General features: G+C 44.8%; 1 protein-coding gene across 5 annotated transcripts in view; it reads right to left on the bottom strand.

Moving 5' to 3' along the window:
* col27a1b (collagen, type XXVII, alpha 1b) overlaps positions 1-23,471 on the bottom strand; it is a 653,616-nt gene that overhangs the window by 68,132 nt on the left and 562,013 nt on the right. For all 5 annotated transcript variants that reach the window (XR_011956099.1, XM_072565909.1, XM_072565908.1 and 2 more), the window contains 4 exons: positions 21,256-21,363; positions 19,107-19,160; positions 13,911-13,964; positions 5,624-5,680 (listed from right to left, as the gene is read on the bottom strand). Coding sequence is in view for 4 of the 5 variants with exons in the window: in XM_072565909.1 (XP_072422010.1) it covers positions 5,624-5,680; positions 13,911-13,964; positions 19,107-19,160; positions 21,256-21,363 (273 nt within the window). In the remaining variant the exon portion in view is untranslated. The remainder of the gene's footprint in view (positions 1-5,623; positions 5,681-13,910; positions 13,965-19,106; positions 19,161-21,255; positions 21,364-23,471) is intronic.

Raw genomic sequence — 23,471 nt, 5'->3', positions numbered from 1 at the left:
GATTGCAACAGTGATTGTTTTCCGCCGGCTATTGAGGGCTATACCGTATCCAGTGGTTGTGAAAGGATATACGTAAATATAATTCTTTGATCTCCCTGTAAAAGGGACCTTCATGTCCTAACTAAGGTAAAAATTACCACAGCCCCCTGCTCTCTCATGAGAGCGAAAGATAACTGATGATGGTTTGACCTGAGAGGAGATAATTGAGAATCATAAAATCCCTACAGTGTGGAATTAGGCCATTCAGCCTGCACCATCTCACCGAAGAACATCCCACCCTCCTAACCCTGCATCCACCATGACTGACCCACCTAGCTTCACAATTTAGCATGACCAATCCACCTAACCTTGGGAGGAAACCCACACAGACATGGGGAGAACGTACAAACTCTCCACACAGGCCATCATCTGAGGGTGGAATCAAACCTGGGTCCCTGATGCTGTGAGGCAGCAGTGCTAACCACTGAGCCACCATGCCATCCTTCACAGTAACATCAGCCAATGTGGCACTTGAATCCTTACTGTCAGTGTCACTCATGCATTGCAAGCCAGCCATCCAGCCAACTGAGCTAACCAAGCCTCTGCTTCTTAGCCTATGCTTTGCTTTGGATAGCTAAAATTTTCCTGAAAGTCCGGGAGCTATTTCTTCACAAACCAGCTGGGGACAATATGCCAGAGCAAGTAGAGTAGAAACCCTTTAGCACTTGGATCATTGCCAAAGCTGGGGTGAGGTAGCAAGAGTTAAGTAAATTATTTGGAGTTTGAAATTGCGAGCCTTGGCTAGAAGTTATCTCAAGAGCATCTGTTGGGAGTTCAATGCGCACTAACCCAAGTGCTCTGGGAACAATTTAGCAATCGGAAACTGAATTGTCTTTGTTATTCACTGCAGACGTATTGTAATTGTCATGCTGACTACCGCTGTAATTAGGTTACATCAGCGCACTGCTTGCAGCTCAGATATGGCCTTTGACATTGTGCTCAGAATGAGAGTGTCCAGAGAGTTGGCAGAGGTGTCTATAATTCCTCGATTTCATTTCTCTTCATTTTAGTGGCAGCGATAGGCCATTTAGAGTCATAGAGATGTACAGCATGGAAACAGACCCTTCAGTTCAACTCGTCCATGCTAACCAGATATCCTAACCTAATCTCGTCCCATTTGCCAGTACTTGGCTCATATCCCTCTAAACCCTTCCTCTTCATATACCCATCCAGATGCCTTTGAAATGTTGTAATTGTACCAGTCTCCACCACTTCCTCTGGCAGCTCATTCCATACACGTACCACCCTGTGTGAAATTGCTCTTTAGGTCCCTTCTAAATCTTTCCCCTCTCACCTTAAACCTATGCCCTCTAATTCTGGACTTCCCCACTCTGGGGAAAAGGCCTTGGCTATTCACCCTATCTATGCCCTCATGATTTTATGCCCTCTTTGAGGTCACCCCTCAGTCAGTTAACCGTGATTTCAGTCTTCAAGACTCTCACTGAACTGTTCTTGCTTCCAGAAGAAGGAGGTTTACTGTGGGGATTAGGCTACTGATGGATTTTGCCCCATGTTGAATGAGATAAATAGCACACTTCCAAACCAGGTGTTGCTACAGGACACTCCCTCTACATCACCAGCGGGAAGATTCATGCATATTCAAGCTATGAGCTGTGTTCCGCCCAGGCCATGACATAGAAGCAGAAATTAGGCCATTCAGCCCATCAAGTCTGCTCTGCCATTCAATCATGGCTAATAAGTTTCTCAATAGCAGGAGAATCGACGTTCCGGGCATGAGCCCTTCTTCAAGAAGGGTTCATGCCCGAAACGTTGATTCTCCTGCTCCTTGGATGCTGCCTGACCTGCTGCGCCTTTCCAGCAACACATTTTCAGCTCTGATCTCCAGCATATGCAGTCCTCACTTTCTGCTAATAAGTTTCTCGACCCCATTCTCCTGCTTTCTCCCCATAACCCTTGATCCGCTTCATAATCAAGAACTTTCCTATCTCTGTCTTAAATATAGTCAATGACCTGGCCTCCACAGCCTTCTGTGGCAATGAATCCCACAGATTTCCCACTCTCTGGCTGAAGACGTTTCTTCTTATCTCCATTCTAAAAGGTCTTCACTTTACTCTACGGCTGTGTCCTCGGGTCCTTGTCCCTCTCGCCAATGGAAACATCTTTCCAGCATCCACTCTGTCCAGGTCATTCAGTATTCTGTAAGTTTCAATTAGATCCCCCCTCATTCTTCTAAACTCCATCAAGTATAGAAGCAGTCTTCAAGCTTTCCTTATGTGCTGAGCTGTTCATTCCTGGGACCAGTCTTCTGAATCTCTTCTGAACAAGCTCCACTGTCAGTACATCTTTCCTAAGATATAGGACCCAAAACTGCACACAAAACTCCAAATGTGGAGAACAGCCAGCAGCATATTAGATAAGGGATAGCAAATACTTCATAATCAATACTGGCTAAGTATGCAACTGCATGGTGCACTCTCTGAACACTAGCCTGGAAAATCTTTGACTCAGCTCCACTGTGATTCCCCCACAGACAATCATCTGGTCTTGGAGCATATTACATTTAAAAATGTTATAAATATTCCAGAACCTGCAATAAAAATCCACTTGTTTCGCTCAGCATGATTGCAGTGTTAATATTTACAGGAAGCATTCTAAAAGAGGCAGCAAAACAATGCTTTTCTTGAAACAATACAGTCCATGCTGAGGTGCCACAATGTATTTTTGACCCTCTCGCTATTCACACACACACACAGAGTCTTGGTAAGGCACACAGCCCAGAGGGATCAACAGTTTGCTGCCCCTCAACGTATTACTGAGGGGCACTAGACAGTGACTAAATAAAATCCAGAAGATCTTCGGATGCGGTATATCCGAAACAAAAACAGAAGTTGCTGGAAAAGCTCAGCAGGTCTGGCAGCGTCTGTGAAGAGAAATAAGAGTTAATATTTTGGGTCCGAATTGAGGGGTCAATGCCAGACCTGCTGAGCTTTTCTAGCAACTTCTGTTTTTGATCAGACAGGGACTGTTCCCACTATGCCTGTCCGACAGCTGCCCCAAACTACAGTGATGTGAACCTGAAGCTTAGAATGTGGCATCTGCAACTGTTGGTCAAGGACAACAGTTTGTACTGAAATGCCATCACGTTTCAGGCTGAGTGCTTTTTGCTGATTTGTTGGCCCTCTGGGTGCAGTTGATGTTTGCCCCACTGAGCCTCAAACACCCAGGATTCTCTGGGGCTGCTCCAAGGGAGAGGAGCTGTGTTCCTGGCCTATACGGGATCCCCAGTGCAGTAATTTACAAAAGCCCATGCAAAGAATACAGACCAGAAATGGCCATTGCACTTTATCGGCAAGGAAGAGATGAGAAGATGGTAATGACACCACCTCCAGTCCCGAGTACTGAACCCTTGATAATGATGGTAATGACACCATGTCCATCCCCGAGTACTGAACCCTTGGTAATGATGGTAACGACACCATCTCCAGCCCCAAATACTGAACCCTTGGTAATGATGATAATGACACCATCTCCAGCCCCAAATACTGAACCCTTGGTAATGATGATAATGACACCAACTCCAGCCCCAAATACTGAACCCTTGGTAATGATGGTATTGACAACATCTCTAGCCCCGAGTACTGAACCCTTGGTAATGATGGTACTGACAACATCTCCAGCCCCGAGTACTGAACCCTTGGTAATGATGGTAATGACACCATCTCCAGCCCCAAGTACTGAACCCTTGGTAATGATGATAATGACACCATCTTCAGCCCCAAATACTGAACCCTTGGTAATGATGGTAACGACACCATCTCCAGCCCCAAGTACTGAACCCTTGGTAATGATGATAATGACACCATCTTCAGCCTCGAGTACTGAACCCTTAGTTATGATGGTAATGACACCATCTCCAGCCCCAAGTACTGAACCCTTGGTAATGATGGTAATAACATCATCTCCAGCCCCGAGTACTGAACCCTTGGTAATGACGGTAATGAAATAATCTCGAGCCCTGAGTTCTGAACCCTTGGTAATGACGTTAATGACACCACGATCCTATCTATCTCTTGGAGACAGTAAGGACTGCAGATGCTGGAAGCCAGACACAATTGATGTGAAGCGGCTGTGTTATTCCACCTATCTATCTCTGTTTTCAGTACACTCAATGGCAGCCTTCTGTGGCAATGAGTTCCACCGATTCCCCAGGTCTGGCCAAAGAAATTCCTCCTCATCTCAGTTCTAAAAGGTCATCCCTTCACTCTGAGGGTATGCCCTCACGTCTTAGTCTCGCCTACTCATGGAAACATCTTCTCCATGTCCACTCTATCCAGGCCTCTCAGTATTCTATAAGTTTCAATCAGAATCCGCCTCATCATTCTAAAGTCCATCAAGGACAGACTCAGAGTCCTCAACTGCTCCTCAAATGACAAGCACTTTGTCCCCAGGATCATTCTTGTAAACCTCCTCAGGACTCCCTCCAAAGGCTGCACACCTTCCTTAGATACGGAGTGCAAAACTGCTCTAAATGCGATCTGACCAGAGCCTTATGCAGCCTCAGCAGTACATCCCTGCTCCTGTATTCTAACCCTCTTGAAATGAATGCTAACATTGCACTTATCTTCCTAACTGCCAAGTGAACCTGCATGTTAGCATGAAGAGAATCCTGAACTAGGCCTCCCAAGTCCACTTGTGCTTTCGATTTCTGAAGCCCTTCCCCATTTAGAAAATAGTCTACACCTCTATTCTTTCTGTTCTAACCTCACACTGTCCCACACTGTGTTCCATCTGTCCCCTTCTTTGCCCGCACTCCTAGCTTGCTCTATGACCTTCTGCAGTCTCCCCACTTCCTCAACACTTCTTCCCCATCTTTATGTCACCTGCAAACTTAGCAACAACACCCTCAGTTCCTTCATCCGCATCGTTAAGGTATAATGTGAATAGTTGGGGTCCGAACAAGGGGTGATGTCCTTACTGCTGACCCTGCCCTGTGACCCTCATCGCTATCACTCACCTGTGGCCTTCAGCAACATTAAGCATCCGGTGGCTGCATTACTGGCAGTGGCCACCACTCCCAGTGGTACTGCTGAGCAATTCGAGCCCATGACTGGGGGAATGGAACAAGGGGATATTGACTTCTGATCCTGGAGCAAGACCTCAAGCTGAAAGGAAGACACATGGAGAGTGCACTGGTTTCACAGCTGTTGGGGTAAGACTCCATCATCTCCGTTCAATGCTACCCATTAATCTGCTTCTCTCTCCCTGGATGCTGACTGACCTACTGATTATTTCCAACAGTTTCTGTTTTTAGCTTAGGTTTCCAACCTCTGCAGTGTTTTATTTCCAGAATGAAGTTTGCAGAAAAAGCAGAATGATTCCACTTGCAATTCAACGCAGAGAAATGTGAGGCAATGCCTTTTGGAAATAAAAATACTAACGTTGGATGGAAAAATAGAGCAGAGTCCAAATATGGATATATAATTTACTAAGGTGAGCATCAAAGGTAGGTAGGGCTATAAAAAGAAAGATTAACATTGCCTTGAGAGTTATTGAAGACAATATTAATGGAAGATTTGGCTTATTAGTAAAATAATCAATGTTTGTATTAAAAAATGGGACTTACCCTATCTCCAGGGGGGCCAGGAGGACCTTCCACTTTCCCATCATCCCCATGTTCACCCTGCAATGAGAAAAATCTTGATTTTAATTTCCTTTAATGCCTCTCAGCATTGACCCGTCAACAGTGCGGCACTCCCTCAGCACTGACCCTCCGACAGTGTGGCGCTCCTTCAGCACTGACCCTCTGACAATGTGGCACTCCCTCAGTGCTGATGCTCCAACAGTGCTCACTCCCTCAGCATTGACTCTCCGATAGTGTGGCACTCCCTCAGCACAGATTCTCCGATAGTGCGGTGCTCCCTCAGTGTTGGCCCTCTGATAATGCGGCACTTCCTCAGCACTGACCCTCCAACAGTGCAGTATTCAATCAGCACTGACTCTCCGACAGTGCGGCGTTCTCTCAGCACTGACCCTCTGACAGTGGCCGCTCTCTCATTACTGACCCTCCGACAGTGTGGCACTCCCTCAGCACTGACTCTCCGACAGTGCGGCACTCCCTCAGCACTGACTCTCCGACAGTGCGGCACTCCCTCAGCACTGACTCTCCGACAGTGCAGCATCTCAACTTAGTGAGGACACTCAAACAGTTGCCCAGCATCTACAAGGCACAGGTCATGAGTGTGATGGAATACTGCTCACTTGCCTGGATGGGTGCAGCTCCAACAACACTTGAGACCATCCAGGATAAAGTAACCTTCTTGATCTGTATTCTATCCAGTACCTGCAGCATCTACGCCTTCCTCTGCCAATGCTCAGAAGCAGCCGTGTACACTATTTACAAGGTGCACTGTAGAAATTCACCAAAAACTTTCAGACAGCAGCTTCTGACCATTTCCATCTAGGACAAATACATGGAAATACCACCCTCTGGAAGTCCCCTCCGAACCCCACACCATCCTGACTTGGAAATATGCTGCTGTTCCTTCACTGTCACTCGGTCAAAATCCTGGAATACCCTCCCTAAGGGTGTACCTATGTATGGACTGGAGTGGTTCAAGAAAGCAGCTCAACATCATCTTCTCAAAGCGCAATTAGTGATGGGCAATAAAGACTGTCCAGCCAGCAATACCCAATGCCAGCAGGGAAGAAGAAAAAAGTCAATTTGCAGGCCTACTGGGATTAATTGGAGAGCCCTTTCAAAGAGTTGGGGCCGAATGGCCTCTCTCTGTGCTGCACCATCCCATAATCCTATTGGACTTTCCCAAAAATGTGACGAGAAATTGGCTCTCCACATTTTACTGCAAAGTTGTGAACTTGCAAACTTTTACTGCAAACTCCGCTCCATGTGAGTCACAACAGCAGACGTTATGAAACTATTTTCTTTCCTAATCTTCCAGTGAAGCGGCATCTTCCTCTCCCTCTGGCTCGTGTGCAGACAGCAAGTTAATTTTGACTGTCAGAATTTGGCAGTTGCTCCTGCCTTCAGGGCCGCTCGCGAAACTTGTGGAGTTTGTCTCTCGTGGGTCCAATACAGCTGTTTCTAATCGCAGATACTGGAGAGGTGAATCAGCAATGAACTGCAGAACTCTGTCCCATTTCACGAATGTCTGGAGAACTCATTGAGTTTTAAACCAACCAAATAAAACCCGGAACGTCAGAACAACTGGAAAATGGGAGTAATTACTCTCAAAGCTGGTTTAAGAGCTCGATCTTTTCCATCTCCCCTCCAGTGAACACAATAACTTTTTTCTTTACAATGTACAATTGCTATATTTGGAAACCTGAGCTGCTTGCTTCACTCTCCAATTTCACTGTTGAATTTTATTCAAACCATCTAGAAAATGAATCTTTTCTGAAGCCAGAAATGAGTGGCTGTTTGCAAATATGTTGACGGTGATTGTCACACTCTGAAATATGATTTGGTTTTACTGAAGGCCCAAATGAATGAGTCCCTCATCATAGCCCCCAAATTTACTGCTGATGTGGTTTACTGCATTTATCTTAAATATCTTCCCCTCTTCCTGAATTGCAACATTAACCCTATTGCTAACACTTTCTGACAAAGGTGTTTTGTATCATATAAATTGATTGTCACTCAGGTCAAAAGTCAACCTAATTGGAGGCTATGGTAGAGAAGGGTAAGTGGAAATTATTTGGAAGCATCCAAAATCATAAAGGGTTTTGATTACGGTAGACAAAGAGAAAACTGCTCTCAATAGCGAGAGGTACAAAGATGTGGGGACAGATTATAGGCAGGAAATAGAGGGGAATACAGAACAACCTCGATTATTCAAATGAGACGGGCGGAGAGTGTTTTGTTCAGATTATTGATTGTCTGGATAACTGAGCTGATTGTAAACAAGTGGTAATTTCAGAGTGCTGGTTATCCGAACATGCCTTGGTTGTCTGGCAATGCATGCTATAATGCCATTTAACCAATAACTGGTCTATCGTTAACAAGCGGTAATTTGAGTACCGGTTATCAAACATGCCTCAGTTATCTGGCAATGCACGTTATAATGCCATTTAACAGATAACTGAATGCCGTTTTTAACGGATCTTGAGATCTTGTTTGGATAATCTAAAATTTGGATAACTGATGTTCGGATAATCAAAGTTGTTCTGTATTAGGAAGACCTGGAACCCATTCCCCAGAAGGGTGTTGATTTGACTTTGATTTGATTTATTGTAGTCACATGTACCGAAGTACAGTGAAAAGTCTTGTTTTGCAAGCAGTACAGTCAGATCATTATCAAAAAAGGACATACAAATCAAAGGCTGCTTAGACAGAGTGACAATCACCTGATGAAGGAGCATCGCTTCGAAAGCTAGTGTGCTTCCAATTAAACCTGTTGGACTATAACCTGGTGTTGTGTGATTTTTAACTTTGTACACCCCAGTCCAACACCGGCGTCTCCAAATCTAGACAGAGTGAGGCATACAAGGTTACGGCTGTACAAGAGGTGCACAAAGCAAGATCAATATCATTTGAAGTTAGAGAGGTCCATTAATCAGTCAAATAACAACAGGGAGGAACCTGGAGGTAGAAACGATGAATGGTTTCAAAGGAAGCTGGATAGACACTTTAAGGAAGTAGACCTGCCGGGATAGAGTGGGGGTATGGGACTGACTGGATTGTTACCCAGAGAACGAGCATGAGATTAATGGGCCAACTAACCTCACTCTGCACTCTGGTAATTCTATATTTCTTGTGAGAAACATGTATAATATATTTTGGGAATTAGATTTCAACAGACGAAGATGGATGTGGGTCAGTTCAAGAAGTTGTGGTTTCAAGGTCAGTAAGTTCATTTGAAACAGTGACCTTAGTTATATCAATTCCGTGTGATTGAAGTTGAGTGCCTGGGAGAAAACCTGTTGTGTTAATGAATGAAATATTTATACCTGTGGTTTTATGACAGGCAGAGTAAATGCATTATGGCAAAGAGGTCAGTTTTATTTCAAAGCAACCTGTAAAAGAACTAGGCAGGTCATCAGCAAAAACTGTTTAATGCCAGAAGTGGTGAGGATGAACAGATTAAACAGAAGTATTCAAAGGGGAATCAAGTGAATATTTCATGGGGAAGATAATTGCAGGGACACAGGGAAAAAGATGGAGAGACGTACTGATTGGATTGTTCATTCAAAGAGCCAGCACAGATTCACTGTACCAAATGGCCTACTCCCACACTATACTGTTCTACGTTTCACTTTAATTTGATCGTATGAAAATTATTAGAAGACAAATTCTAATTTCAAGATGCAGTGCTTTCCTTTAACTTCATGAGAATCAGCTGGTCTCTAAAAGACCATCAAAAAACATAACCAACAATATAATCTTCAGTCCTTCAATCCCCTGTGTCTCCTGACAACACTGCAATACATTATAAAACCCAAACCAACTCCCCTTGAGCTGGGGATATCTCCAATGGGAAAACAATGCAAATTCAAGTGACTTCAAAGGAATCAAATCATAACCCTCAATTCCCTGAATGATGAAAAATCTTTCTATCCCAGCCTCGAATATACTTAATGACCCAGCCTCAACAGCCCTCTGAAGTAAAGAATTCCACAGAATTACTCCCCTCTGAGAGAAGAAATTCCTTTTCATCTCTGTCTGGACTGTACAAGATTCTTAGGGGGAAAAGTCCAGACAGGGTAGACGCAGACAGGATATTCCTAATGGTGGGTGAGTCTAGAACCAGGGGAGGTCACATTCTGAGGATTCAGGGTCAACCATTTAGGACAGAGATGAGACATTTCTTCACTCAAATTGCAGTGAGCCTGTGGAATGCATTACCACAGGAAGTAGTTGATGCCAAAACATTGAATATATTCAAGACATGGCTAGGTATAGCATTTGGGTCAATAGGATCAAACGTTATGGGGCGAAAGCAGGATTTGGCTATTGAGATGGAAGGTCAGCCATGATTGTGATGAATGGCGGAATAGGCTCAATGGGCTGATTGACCTCCCTTTGCTCCCATCTTCTATGTTTCTATGACCCCTGACTCTGAGATGATGCCCTCTGCTGTTAGACTCACCCACAAGGAAAAACAACCTCTCCGCATCGATCCTGTCAGGACCCTTCCCCCCAGGAATCTGTACGTTTCAATGCAGAATGCAAGTGTAGTGATTGGAAGCAGTTGGACCTCACTGACTACTAGGTCCTTGATTAGGATTGTTAACCTGGGCCAATCAGGACAGCCCCGGCTGACCAATATTAACAGGAGATTAACCAGGAGATTTAGAATCTCCTCAATTCAGGGAAGAGAAAAAAAAAGAAACGAGAAAAATTAACAGAGGAGTTAGAATCTCCTCAGTTTAGGGACTGACTCCGAGCTGGCTGGCCACAGCCAGTGGACTGTGTACATGTAAATAAAGGGTGACCTGGTGATGGGATACTGGCCTCTGTGCAGTTATTTCAGCAACAAATGTTAAAAACATGAAATTCACAAATCCAGGCTGACATCATGAGGATCAGCAAATCCTTCTATGCCAGTCTGTATCACTTGAAGCCAACTGACAGCATGGCTTCCCAGTCGTTCCTGTCCTCTATCACGGAGGTCTTAGATGACAGAATACGGGAGAGGCTGGACCAGCCATTATCTCTGGATAAGCTGACCAAGGCCCTCGAGTCCTTCGAAAAGAATAAAACTCCCAGAAGCGACGGTTTACCAGTCGAGCTCTATTCTGCTCTATGGGACTTGAGTGGTCAGGACCTGCTGGAGGTGTATGTCAGTATGCTTCTGGCAGGTACCAGGAGTGAATCCATGAGGAAAGGCATCATCACCCTCATCTACAAGCGAAAGGGAGAGAGGGAGGAAATTAGAAATTGGAGACCAATCTCACTATTAAACGTGGATTACAAAATCTTGTCAAAGGTCATCGCCAACCGGGTCAGGTCTGCTCTAGGGTCGGTGATTCACCCTGACCAAACCTGTGCTGTACTGGGCAGGAAGATCGCTGAGAGTCTCACACTCCTCAGGGATATGAGGAGTGCAGGACAGAGGATTGGACACCTGCCTCATCAGCCTGGACCAGGAGAAAGCCTTTGACAGGATATTGCATACGTATATGAGGATGTTCTCTCCAAAATGGGCTTTGGGGAGGGAATCTGCAAATGGATCAGACTGCTCTACACCAGTATTGTCAGTGCAGTCTCAATTAATGGGTGGGAATCAGATAACTTCCCAGTCAGATCTGGAGTCAGGCAGGGCTGCCCTGTCTCTCCTGCCTTGTTTGTGTGCTGCATAGAGCTATCTGCCGAGTCCATCAGGAAGAATGCAAGCCTGGGAGGAGTGACTATTCCTGGCAGCGGGGGCCTGCAGGTTAAGGCCTCCCTGTATATGGATGACATCGCCGTTTTCTGTTCGGATCCACTGTCCGTGCACAGACTGATGTGCATATGTGACCAGTTCGAACGGGCCTCGGGGGCCAAGGTAAACCGAGGCAAGAGCGTTTCGGGAACTGGGCCAACCAATCCTCGATCCCCTTCACCATCAGGACTGACCACCTGAAGGTGTTGGGTATTTGGTTCGGAGCGGCTGGGGCGTGCGCCAAGTCTTGGGAGGAGTGGATCAGGAAAGCGAGACAGAAATTAGGCTGGTGGGAGCAAAGGTCGCTCTCCATCGCAGGAAAAAACCTGGTAATCAGGTGTGAGGTACTTTCAGTGTTGTTATTTGTGGCACAGGTCAGGCCTATTCCCAGAACCTGTGCCATCGCAGTCACCTGGGCCATCTTCCACTTCATGTGGAGATCAAAGATGGACCGGGTCCGAAGGGACACAAGGTATAAAGACCTGGGCAACGGGGGGAAGAACACATCCAGTGCTACCCTCACCCTGACGGCCACCTTTGTGTGCAGCTGCATCAAGCTGTGCGTGGATCCCCGGTACGCAAACACCAAGTGTCACTACGTACTGAGGTTCTACCTGTCCCCGGTGTTGCAAAGGATGGGCCTGGCCTCACTGCCGCGGAATGCTCCAAGTAGTTGGACTGTTCCGTATCACCTGTCCTTTGTGGAGAAGTTTGTGAAGAAAAACACCTTTGACCACAAGTCCATCAGCAAGTGGTCAGCACGTAGTGTCCTTGAGACCCTTCGGGAAGAGGAGAGGGTGGGTCCTATCGAGTGGTTCCCTGAGCAGACTGTCAAAGTCATCTGGCAGAATGCCTCATCGCCAGGACTTTTCAACAAGCACCAAGACATGGCTTGGCTGATGGTGAGAAGGGCTCTGCCTGTGAGATTGCTTATGCACACCCGGACTCTCTGCCCCACTGCACGCTGCCCTTGAAGCGGCTGTGGAGGGGACGAGACTGTCACACACCTCCTTCTGGAATGTGCGTACACAAAGGAAGTCTGGAGAGGAATGGAGTGGTGTTTGTTGAGGTTCGTCCCGAGCAGCGCCGTGACGCGGGATTCTGTGTTCTACGGTCTGTTCCCCAGGACGCACACTGAGACGAACATCAACTGTGCCTGGAGTATCATCAACTTGGTGAAAGATGCTCTTTGGTCTGTCCAAAACCTGTTGATCTTCCAGCTGAAGGAATTGACCCCGACTGAGTGTTGCAGACTGACACATTCCAAGGTCCAGGACTGCGTGTTGAGGGACTCGCTGAAGCTTGGGGCAGCTGCTGTCAAGGCGTGGTGGGGAAAGACCACCGTGTAAGGTCTGCCTGTCTAAGAAGAACAGAGGGGCCCACTCAGTAATTGGGCTCCGCTGACGCCTCAGCAGAATACCTGGAAGGTCAATGTACAGACGTGTATATACAAATGATTAATTCTGATCTCTGTACGCAAAGAAGTGGAATGTATACATATGTATGGCATCACCAATTGTATAGATATCAAAATAATTTTATGAATAAAGTAAATTTTTTGAAATAAGAGAGAAATTCACAAATCCACATTTGATGGTCACCAGGATCTGCGCAGCTATTGAATTTCACCTTTCAGAAACACCGTGTCACAGTTGCAGTGCTAACCCACCAGTACTTCGCTCCAGAAATAGAGGTCAAATAATAATGATCAGAATGTGACCCTCATCCCTTGCCTTCTCTCAATGGGAGTAGCGATACACTGGATAAACAAGGGTGGCATAGTGGGTCAGAGGTTAGCACTGCTGCCTCATAGCACTAGGGACCCGGGTTACTGTCTGTGTGAAATTTGCACATTCTCCCCATGTCAGTGTGGGTTTCCTATGGGTGCTCCAGCTTCCTCCCACAATCCAAAGATGTGAAGGTTAGGTGAATTGCCCATAGTGTTCAGGAATGTGTAGGTTAGGTGAATTAGACATGGGTAAATGTAAAGTAAATGGATAGGGTAATGGGTCTCGGAGGGTTACTCATTGGAGGGTTGGTGTGGACTTGTTGGGCCAAATGGCCTGTTTCCACAGTGTAGGGATTCTGTGAGGTGCAAGAGATCTTAAGAGACTTCTATGAGTACATAAAACAACGAGCTACCAACTAGTGAGCAAAAAGACCATTTAACCTTTGATTCAGCCCAGTCTCCAATGCACAAAGCCCTTTGCAGATGTGTGGGGCTGCAGGCCTTCTGGTTTAGTGAGTACAGAACGAGATGTTGACCCAGTTCATGTAATAGTCTGTTCAATGATTTACCTGGACACATTGAAAGTGAACGTGGGGCATGTGCCACCATGGTGACCGACAGGAGCAGGACATTTAAAGTGACGGAGTTGCGCAAAGGTGAGCTGAAAATCTGGCTGTTCAGTTGTTATAGGTCATTCACTCTCCCACTTCACCTGTTGTCACTGGCAAAGCACAATTTAGCTCCATGAAGCTTCCAGTGCTGACCAATATAAAAGTTACGTTCAAACATAAGATGGTTGTTACCTTTTCACCTTTTGGGCCTGGTGGTCCTTTTGGTCCCGGTGGTCCTTTATGTCCCTATAAAAGACAAAAATGACTTTTAAATGCACTTTTCTACTGCAATGTAATGTTTATCTGTAATCTGATTATCTGACGGTAATGTTTATCCTTTTAACTTTATTTCTTATTTTTGAACTTATACTATGAATCACTGTAAAGTAATGTAACCTTTTTTACTTCTCTATTTTCTATCTAAGATTTGTACCCAGGTACTTTGTACCCTAAGATGGCGCTGTGTGGGACAACATTGTAAACTTTTCACTGTATTCCTTACTTGAGTACATGTGACACTCAAACCGAATTCTAATTCTATTTCACAACTGAGTTAAAGTCAACAGCTAAAAGCATTAATTATTTCTTTCACACAATGTTGGCGTCACTGACTATGCCTGTCTCTAATTGCCCTTGGCTGGGTGGGCCATTTTGCTAAGGATGGTAAGTTATTGAAGGAAAAGCGAGTGAAACCATTGAATGATACACTCTGGTCCATCGGGTGTTGTAAATTTCCAAGTTGCTGTGATTTTTCTTTCTGAAACAACCTCATAGCTGTGGGTTTGGAGTTACGTGTCAGCCAGGCCATGTAAGGATGGCAGAGATCCTTCTCTAAAGGACATTAATGAACCAGATGGGATTTTGTTACCTGTTGCCTTACTGGCTGCTAATTCAGTTTGTAGTGATCTTAGTAAGGGGATGGGTGAGCATAAAGTGTCAATAACAATTCCATCAGAAATGCCAGCCTATTGTGTATCCACTGGCTCTCCATCTATTACCATTCTCCTGCCGTCTCCCTGTAACTCTGCACACTTGTTCCTTTTCACGTACCTTTCTGACATCCTCTTGAATGTCTTGATTGACACCTGGTTCACGGAGGTGTAGTGCATTCCAGACCCTGACCACTCACTGCGCTGATCAGCTTCTTGATATCCAGTAGAATCACCTGAAGTCTGTGCCCTCTCCTTCTCGATTCCTTCCATCACTTTTGTACTGGCTACTGTAGCCAGATTCCCCTCATCACTTTGAACGCCTCTGTCAAATTTCCCCACAACCTTCCCCTCTCCAACGAAAACTATCCCCACTTCTCCAGCCTCGGGATGTAACTGATGCAGACTGCAAACATGTTATGATATGTCAAGTATGATCCCAATGTTGGTGTGCTGGGGTTTGATAGCAGTTGGTACAGGACCCAGCTTGACCTGGAATACCATTTCTCTGTCGATTCAGACGTGCAATTAATTTAGTGCAGACAGTGTGTGAGAGTTATGGAATATGAGTGATGGGTCTCATTTCTGATCCCTCCCTGTTGGGGTCTGGATGATCCAATGGCCACTTCCATCAAGTTCAAATGTTTCCGTTAAGGGGAGGTGATGATCCAGTGGTACTGCCAAATCCTAGCCACCTGACGACTGGAGGAAGAACACCTTGGACATGGAATCAACGTTGATTTCACCAGTTTCCTCATATCCCCTCCCTCACCTTATCCCAGATACAACTCTCCAACTCAGCATCGCCCTCAGGACCTGTCCTACCTGTCCAACTTCCTTCTCACCTATACACTCCACCCTCTGCTCATCCTATCACCATCACACCCCCCATCTTCATCTACCTATTGCATTCCTGTTTCACTAATCCCCTTTAGGGAGGGAAACTGCCATCTTTCCCTGGTCTGGCCTACATGTGACTCCAGACCCACAGCAATGTGGTTGACTCTTAACTGCCCTCTGAGTAATTAGGGACGGGCAATAAATGCTGGCCTGGCCAGCGACGCCCTCATCCAGTGAGTGAATAATAAAATAAAAAGTCAGACTTCACCCCATCACTGTAAAAACCCAGTAGGGTGTGGAGTCAGTTAGCTCATTTGACTGGACTGCTGGCTTACAATGTAAAATAATATCAACAGCGTGGTCTCAATTCCCACACTAGCTGAGATTAACAAGGAGGACTCTCCTTCTCAACCTCTCCCCTCACCTGAGGTGTGGCGACACCTTGGGTTAAACCACCACCAGACTTCACCTTTTACATGAGAGAGGAAAGGCAGTGAGTGGATGGTTAAAGTGATTGATTGATCTGGGGGAACCCTGGACTGTCTCTGTCTGCTTTTCCTACCAGATAGATGTAAATAGAGTTTTGAGAAGAGGGAGGATTAAGTTGTAAATTTGCTGAGATTGTAGTGAGTCAGAGGAGACTGCAATCTCTTTTGGGCTATAATTTATTGCCATGGGGGATCTGCATAATATTTCCAATTTTTTCTCTCACAATATCCATGAGATTTTTCCTTTTGTGGCTCTTTTGCTGCCTCTTGCCAGTGGTTACATTATCCAGGGAGAGAGGGTTGGCAATGTACTGGTGTAGGAGGTTGACTGGACTGGGTGGATTTGATGACCCTTCGTAAATATTTAGACACTTGGGTGAAAAAAACATTTTTCATCAATTGGGAAAGGAAGGGCTCTTGTGTGAAGGTTCACAGCTTTAAATCAAAGCATCAAATGTTGTCCGCTGGCTGGGGGGGCGCTTCTGGGGATCACTCAAAGTGTTTGAAGCTTTAAAACAAGTCAAAGTTCTTGGGTTCTTTTTTCAGTCACAAAACACATTATGGTAGAGAAAGAGACCACTTGGCCCTTGAACTCCATCCTGGATCTCTGTAAAGTAAACCAGGAGTTACCAAGCACATTAATCTGTTATAACCCTGAAAGTTAATTTCAAGGTGCCCCAACAAATTTCCTTTTGAAATTATTCATTGTGTTTGATTCCACACTCTTCCAGTAAATTCCAGGTTAGGAATGCAGGATATAGAAACTGGACAAGGCCATTCAGCCCATCATTCAAGCTCACCATGGCTGACTGAAAACTTCAACATCACCCATCCACCCTGTACCCATAATCCTGTACACCAGATGGTTACCATTTTCTCAGTTAAAAATGTTTTTCCTCACGTTCACCCTCTCTTTCCCAAAATCTTAAATCTACCTTCCTTCTCCCTTGCAACATCAGCTAATGAGAAGATGTTTCATGATTGCTACCTCATCTAAACTAGTCATAATCCTCTATTAGGTGTCTCTTCAGTTCACCAGCTTCTCTGACCTACCTTATTGCCCTCTGGAACTGGCAATTCTCCTCTCTATCCTCTCAAGGATCTGCAAACTCACTCCCCGTCATTTATATGGTGCCGCACTTTATTCTATTTTAATTCTGCTCAGCCCTTGACACTAGAAAGCATACACCATTCTCACTTTTCCTTGCTGTAACACAAGTGAAACATTTCCTGACTCCAGTTAAACCATGTGGCACAGTTATGGCTTTAACAGGAAGTTATGAAGTATATTACAGGAAGGAGCTTTGGAGATGAGAGCGGATCTAGAATATTGTGCAGAGTTTTGGTCCCCTTATTTAAGGAAAGATGGAGACAGTTCACTAGATTGATTCCAGAGATGTGGGGTTTGTCGTATGATGAGAGATTAAAGAGATTCAGTCTACAGTCTGGCATTTAGAAGAATGAGGGGAGATCAAATTGAGGCATTCAAGATGATAAAAGGTATGGATAAGATAGACATGGAGTGGATGCTTCCTCTTGTAGGGCATTCTAGGACGAGAGATCACAGTCTTAGGACAAGGGGGAGCAAATTTAAAACAGAATTGAGGAGAATCTACTTCTCCCAAAGGGTTGGGAATCTGTGGAATTCGCTACCTCAAAGTGCGGTGGATGCTGGGACAGTGAGTAAATTTAAGGAGAAGTTAGACTATGTTTAATTGGTAATGGGTTGAAGGCATATGGGGAGATGGCAGGAAGATGGGAGTGAGGAGCACATCAGCCATGATCGAATGGCAGAACAGACTCGATGGGCCGAATGACTTAATTCTGCTCCTATCTCCTGTGTACTTATGAACTTCCCACAGTAGGTTTTGGAGTCGGATTTCGAATCCTGCTCCAGAATGCAGAAGACATTGACCATTTTTTACTTCCACTGGTCCAGCATCAATGGTTCATCTTTGTTCGTAGCCATTATCATGGCTGTGCCCCAGGGACTGCTGAGAAACCAAAATTAGTTGCACATAACAAAGACAGAAATGGCTATAGAAAACCAGTAGGTCTGGCAGTATCTGTGGAGAGAGAAACACCATAACACTAAGGTTTTCTCCTGCTGCTTCAGTTTCAAAGACCTTATGGAGGTTTATAGAATCATAAGGGGTATAGATAAGATGAATAGCAGGTGTCTTTTCCCTAGGGCTGGGGAACTTAAAGACTAGGTGACATATTCTTAAGGTGAGAGGAGAAAGATTTTAAAAAGACACGAGGGACAACTTTGTCACACAAAGGGTGGTGTGCACGTGGAATGAACTTCCAGAAAAAGTGGTGGTTGTGATTAGAGTTACAACTTTTAATAGACATTTGGATAGATACAAGAATAGGAAAGATTTGGAGGGATATGGACCAGGAGCAGGCAGGTGGGACTAGTTTAGTTAGGGATTATGGTCAGCATGGACTGGTTGGACCGAACAGTCTGTTTCTGTGCTGTATTACCCTATGACAGCAAAGGTTCTGGCAGGATTGTGAGTTGTGAGGAGAATGCAAGGAGACTTCGAGATGACTTAGACAGATTGAGTGAATGGGCACACATGGGCAGATGAGGCTAAATGTGAAGTTGTGTGTGTGAGAAGCAGAAAGACAGAATAATATTTAAACGGTGATATATTGGCAAGTGTCAATGTACAAAGGGATCTGGGTGTCCTTCTATAGCAGTCACTGAAAGTAGACAGGAAGGTGCAGGAAGCAAATAGGAAGGCAAATGGTGCACTGGTCTTCAGAAAGAGGGTTTGAGTTCAGAAGGAGGGATGTGCACCTATACAGAGCCATGGTGAGCCCACACCTGGAGTACTGAAAGAACATAGGGAATAGGAACAGGAGTTGGCTGCCTCAGGTATGCTCCACCACACAATAAAACCCCACACTCCTTGCCTCCACTTTCCTGCCCTTTCCCAGTTCTGAAGAAGGGTCACTGGACTTGAAACAGCTCTGTTTCTCTCTGCAAAGTTGCTGCCATTAATGCTGAGTTTCCCCACCCATGTCTGTTTTTATTTCAGATTTCCAGCATCTGCCGTCCTAGGTTTTGTTTGTGCAGTGAGTGGTCGTACTGTGGTGTAAAGCAGCATCAAGTGTGTCCTTACCTCATAGCCTGCGATTCCTGGTTCACCCTGAGCCCCCATGCGACCTGGAGCTCCCTGACAGAGAAGGGAAGGAAAGCTGATCAGATAATCAAGGGCTCGTAAATCTGAAATCTTTTCATTCATCCAGTCAGTGGAAAATAAATTCAATTCATTTTTGATTTGCCTTGTTAAAGTGGCAGTCGGGATCTACCTATTTGAATTTGTAAGTTCAACTGGACTTCCAGCAGTTACTGCAAAAGGCGAAAGCTACACACATATCTTTCTCCATCAATGTACTTAATCCAATACCTCATGAATAGAGTTAATCTGTTGCTGAGGTGCAATTTTAATCTATTAATTCTGAGAAATACAATCAGCACATATTACACTTCTTTTTTGGAAAAGTACTGTATATTAAACACACCTTGCAGTATCGCCTGCTGCAACACAACAGTTTATCCTTCTGTATCTACTGTGCTGCTGCACAAGGAGAACCTACTGCATTCTCAGTAAATGATCATTTACAGGCAGCAACCTGTTCTGTGCTACATCCTCATCATTCCTCACTTCCCACATGGATATTGCTGAAAAGAGAGGGATGTGTAATTGAAGCCTTCCCTCCTGCATTCAGGACCAATGCAAGGATGCCAAATTTCAAAGAATTACACTAATTTTATCCACAGGAGAAAAGGTCGCTGATTGGTCAACTCAGACTGGGCAGCAGTGTTGTCATGGAGAAAGAAACAAGTAACTAAAGGCTGCCCTAGTCCCCGGATAATTCAAAAAACGTGCAAGGCTTGAACATTATGTTGTACAGTGGTGGACTGAGAGGAGCATGGATTTTGCAGCTGCTGCTGAGATTTAGGCTTATTTCTATGACACCAGATTCTTATCAGAGGTGACCTGTCAACCAACCACTACCCTTTTCTCCTTCGGTACAAATTGTTGTGGTCATGTGAAATTTGGTAATCTTGCAATTGTTCTGATTAGTGCGAGAAGAAAAATGAAGAATTATGCCTCTCTTTTCACCAATACACAAGTGTGTGTATCACCAATGTGCTACATGCAACACCATTCTGTCTCTGAGTACCATTTAGTGGGCAGAATGTTCAATGTGCAGAGCTGTCATTGATATTGTACATTGGCAAACTCCAATTTTAATTTAATATCCTGTCCTGTGGCTGGCATTATACTGTAGAGGTAATTAAACAGGTGGCACGTATACAGTTTTTGATTTAATGTGCACATTACTAATGCCTCCATTACTCATCCTGAAGCCAGGCAATTTGCTGAGTTCAGGGTGGTCAGTCCTTTGTTAATTCATTCACAGGCTGATGGCATCATTTATTATCCAGAAGGGTCAACCACACTGCTGTGGGTGTAGAGTCACATGTAGGCCAGACCAGGTAAGGATGGTAGATTTCCCTCTCTGAAGGAGACTAGTGAACCAGATGAGTTTTCCTAACAAATGACAATGGTCACCATTAATTCCAAATTCTTTACTGAATTAATGTTCCACCATCTTCCATTGGCAGGATTTGAACCCAGGTCCCTGGAACATTCCCTGGTCTCTGGAGTAACAAGCTAATGATAATACCACCATGCCATCACCTCCCCAAAGTTGAGAACTTCCTCTGGAGAGGGGACATTCCTCAGTAACATGCAGCATTTATGTCTCTCCTCAAGCACACAATGGAATTGCTCTGAGGCCTCAGTGGTAGAAAGAGAGAGAGAGAGAGTGTGTGTGTGAGAGACAGAGTGTGAGTGTGTGTGTTTGTGAGAGTCTGTGAGTGTGTGTGAAAGCGAGCCTGTGTGTGCATGCGTGAGTGTACGATTGTGTGTGTCTGTGTGTATGTGTCTGTGAGTGTCTGTATGTGTGAGAGTGTGTGAGAGAGAGAGTCTTTGTTTGTGTGTGTGTGTTAGTGTAGGTGTGTGTGTGAGTTTGTGATTGTGAGTGTGAGCTTGTGAGTGTGTGTGTGCGTGCGTGTGTGTTTGTGAGTACGTCCATTTACGTGTTTGGGGGTCGGGGGTTCCTGCCAAAATTTTCACAATTTACAGATAAGTCTTTATTCTTTTCCACATCAACAGGTTGTCAGGGGGGACGGGGACGGTGGGGTGGTAGTGGTGGTGGGGTGGTTTGCTTTAGCAAGAGAGGTTACAAAGTGATTACCAGAGCTCCTCGTGTGCCTCGGGATCCCTTTGGTCCCTGGGTTCCCTCAGGTCCTGGATCTCCTGGAGGTCCGGTCTCTCCTAGATGTCCCAAGTGACCTTTACTACCCTACAGGGCATAACACATGGAAGGGTTAACAAAGATTTCATCACACAACAAATGCATTACAATTCCAGCACACTGGGTGCAAACTGCAAAAAAAAACCACAAACAAGACTATTTAAGAGTAAAGTGTCTTGAATCTATTGAATAACTTGACATGTGCAGAAGAGGAAGTATCAGAGCTGAGCTGGTGTGAGGAGTCTGAGTATGAGGGTGACCTGTGAGAGGTTGTGAGCAATGTTCCATGGGATACAAGCTGTGTTTCAGACAGAGAGGGCAACTTTCCATGACCACAGCAAAACAAAACTTCCATTTGCAAGGAATTTAAATAAACCAAACACGCTCCACAGCTGACCTAATCCATTTCTTATTATTCAGCTGATGTTTTAAGCATGCATAAATAATTTGTACAGAAATAGCATCCACCTGAGAAAGAGAGAGCATAGATTGAAAGTGATGTAAAAATGAAGTATTTTGTTTCGATCAGCGAGTAATTAGTGGACTGGGGTCAGACAGCTCAGTTGTCTGGATGGCTGGTTTATAATGCAGTGTGATACAACAGTGTGGATTCAATTCCTGCACTGGCTGAGGTTACCCTTCACAACCTCACCTGAGGCAGGGTGACTGTTCAGTTACCTGTCTCTCTCTAATGAAACAGTAATCCTCTGGGAGTATGGCAATTTTACATTTAGTTAGGGTGTGGAATACACTGCCTGGAAATGTGGTTGGGCAGGTTCAATTGAGGCACTCAGGAGGAATTTGGATAGTAATGGTGTGCAGATATATAGGGAGAAAGGGCAGGAAATGGGTACTAGGTGATAGAACGGGTATGGGTTCGATGGGTCAAATGGCTTCCTTATGCACCGTAATGATTCTGTGGAGTATGATTTGCTGTGTGTATAGAGTTGAGGGGTAGAGTGATGTTAGTTTCCAGAAACTGAATAGTTTTCCACATTGTCTCTGGATCCTGTCCAAGATCATAGAGGAAATTACACATCCTTAATATCTCACACATAAGTACTACTAAAGATTACAATACTACATATAAATTTCATAATATAACTTTCAACAGGAGTTCATGGACACTCAAGCGATTATGTTATGCAATACTTTGTCGCTATTATATTAGCAGGTTGTGAATCAATTCAGTACTTTCAACTGGATTTAAATCTTAAATGTTAGAACAACACATCATCAGTTTAGAAGACAGAACAAGGAAGTGCACCAACTTCTGATCAAAGGATGTTCTGGTTTCCTCCCACAGTCCAAAGATGTGTAGGTTAGGGTGAGTTGGCCATGCTTAATTGCCCATAGTGTCTAGGATGTGCAGGCTACGTGGGTTAGCCATGGGAAATGCAGGGTTACAGGGATAGGTTAGGGGTGTGGGTCCATGTGGATGCAATGGGCTGGATGGCCTGCTTCCACACTGTAGGGATTCTATGACACCTCGATGAGTCTACGAACAGAGGGCAGAGTTTCAGGATAAAGGGGCACCAGTTTAAGACTGAGATAAGGAGGAATTTCTTCTCTCAGAAGGTTGTGAGTCTTTGGAACTCCTTGCCACAGGAGCAGACTCCTTGTGGGGGCAGACTCCTTGTACGCATTTAAGGCTGAGATAGATAGATTCTTGATGAGGTTACAGGGAAAGGGCAGGATGTAGATATGTAGAGTGTCAGATCGTTCATGATCTTATCGAATAGTGGGACAGGCTCAAAGGGCAGAAAGGCCTCCTCCTGTTCCTATTTCTTATGGCCTCATTATGGTCTTGGACATATACAGCAAGCGAGGTATTTACCTGTACAGTGATTTTGCAGAGGGACTGAGATCTTGGAATAAAAACTGATTAATAACATAAATACCCATATAAAAGCTAACCTCATGCACAAGCTGACTCCATGACCTTGGGTTTAAAAAAACCCCTAATTTTTCATTTACTTTGTGTAAAAGTCACATGCACCTTCCAGGGACCAAAAGCTCAACAGCTTCAGAACCCGAGTACAGTCCTGGAGATGTTAATTGTCATTTTCATTGTAAACGTATAAGTATTAAGAAAGATAGGTATCAATGAATAAAAGTTAGATCTTGCATAAATGTTATTGGACTGCTGAGCAAAA

This window comes from Chiloscyllium punctatum, chromosome 49 (assembly GCF_047496795.1).
Source record: "Chiloscyllium punctatum isolate Juve2018m chromosome 49, sChiPun1.3, whole genome shotgun sequence".
Lineage (NCBI taxonomy): Eukaryota > Metazoa > Chordata > Chondrichthyes > Orectolobiformes > Hemiscylliidae > Chiloscyllium > Chiloscyllium punctatum.
The sequence above is the reverse complement of the archived record's forward strand: the minus strand, read 5'-3'. Positions and strand labels throughout refer to the sequence as shown.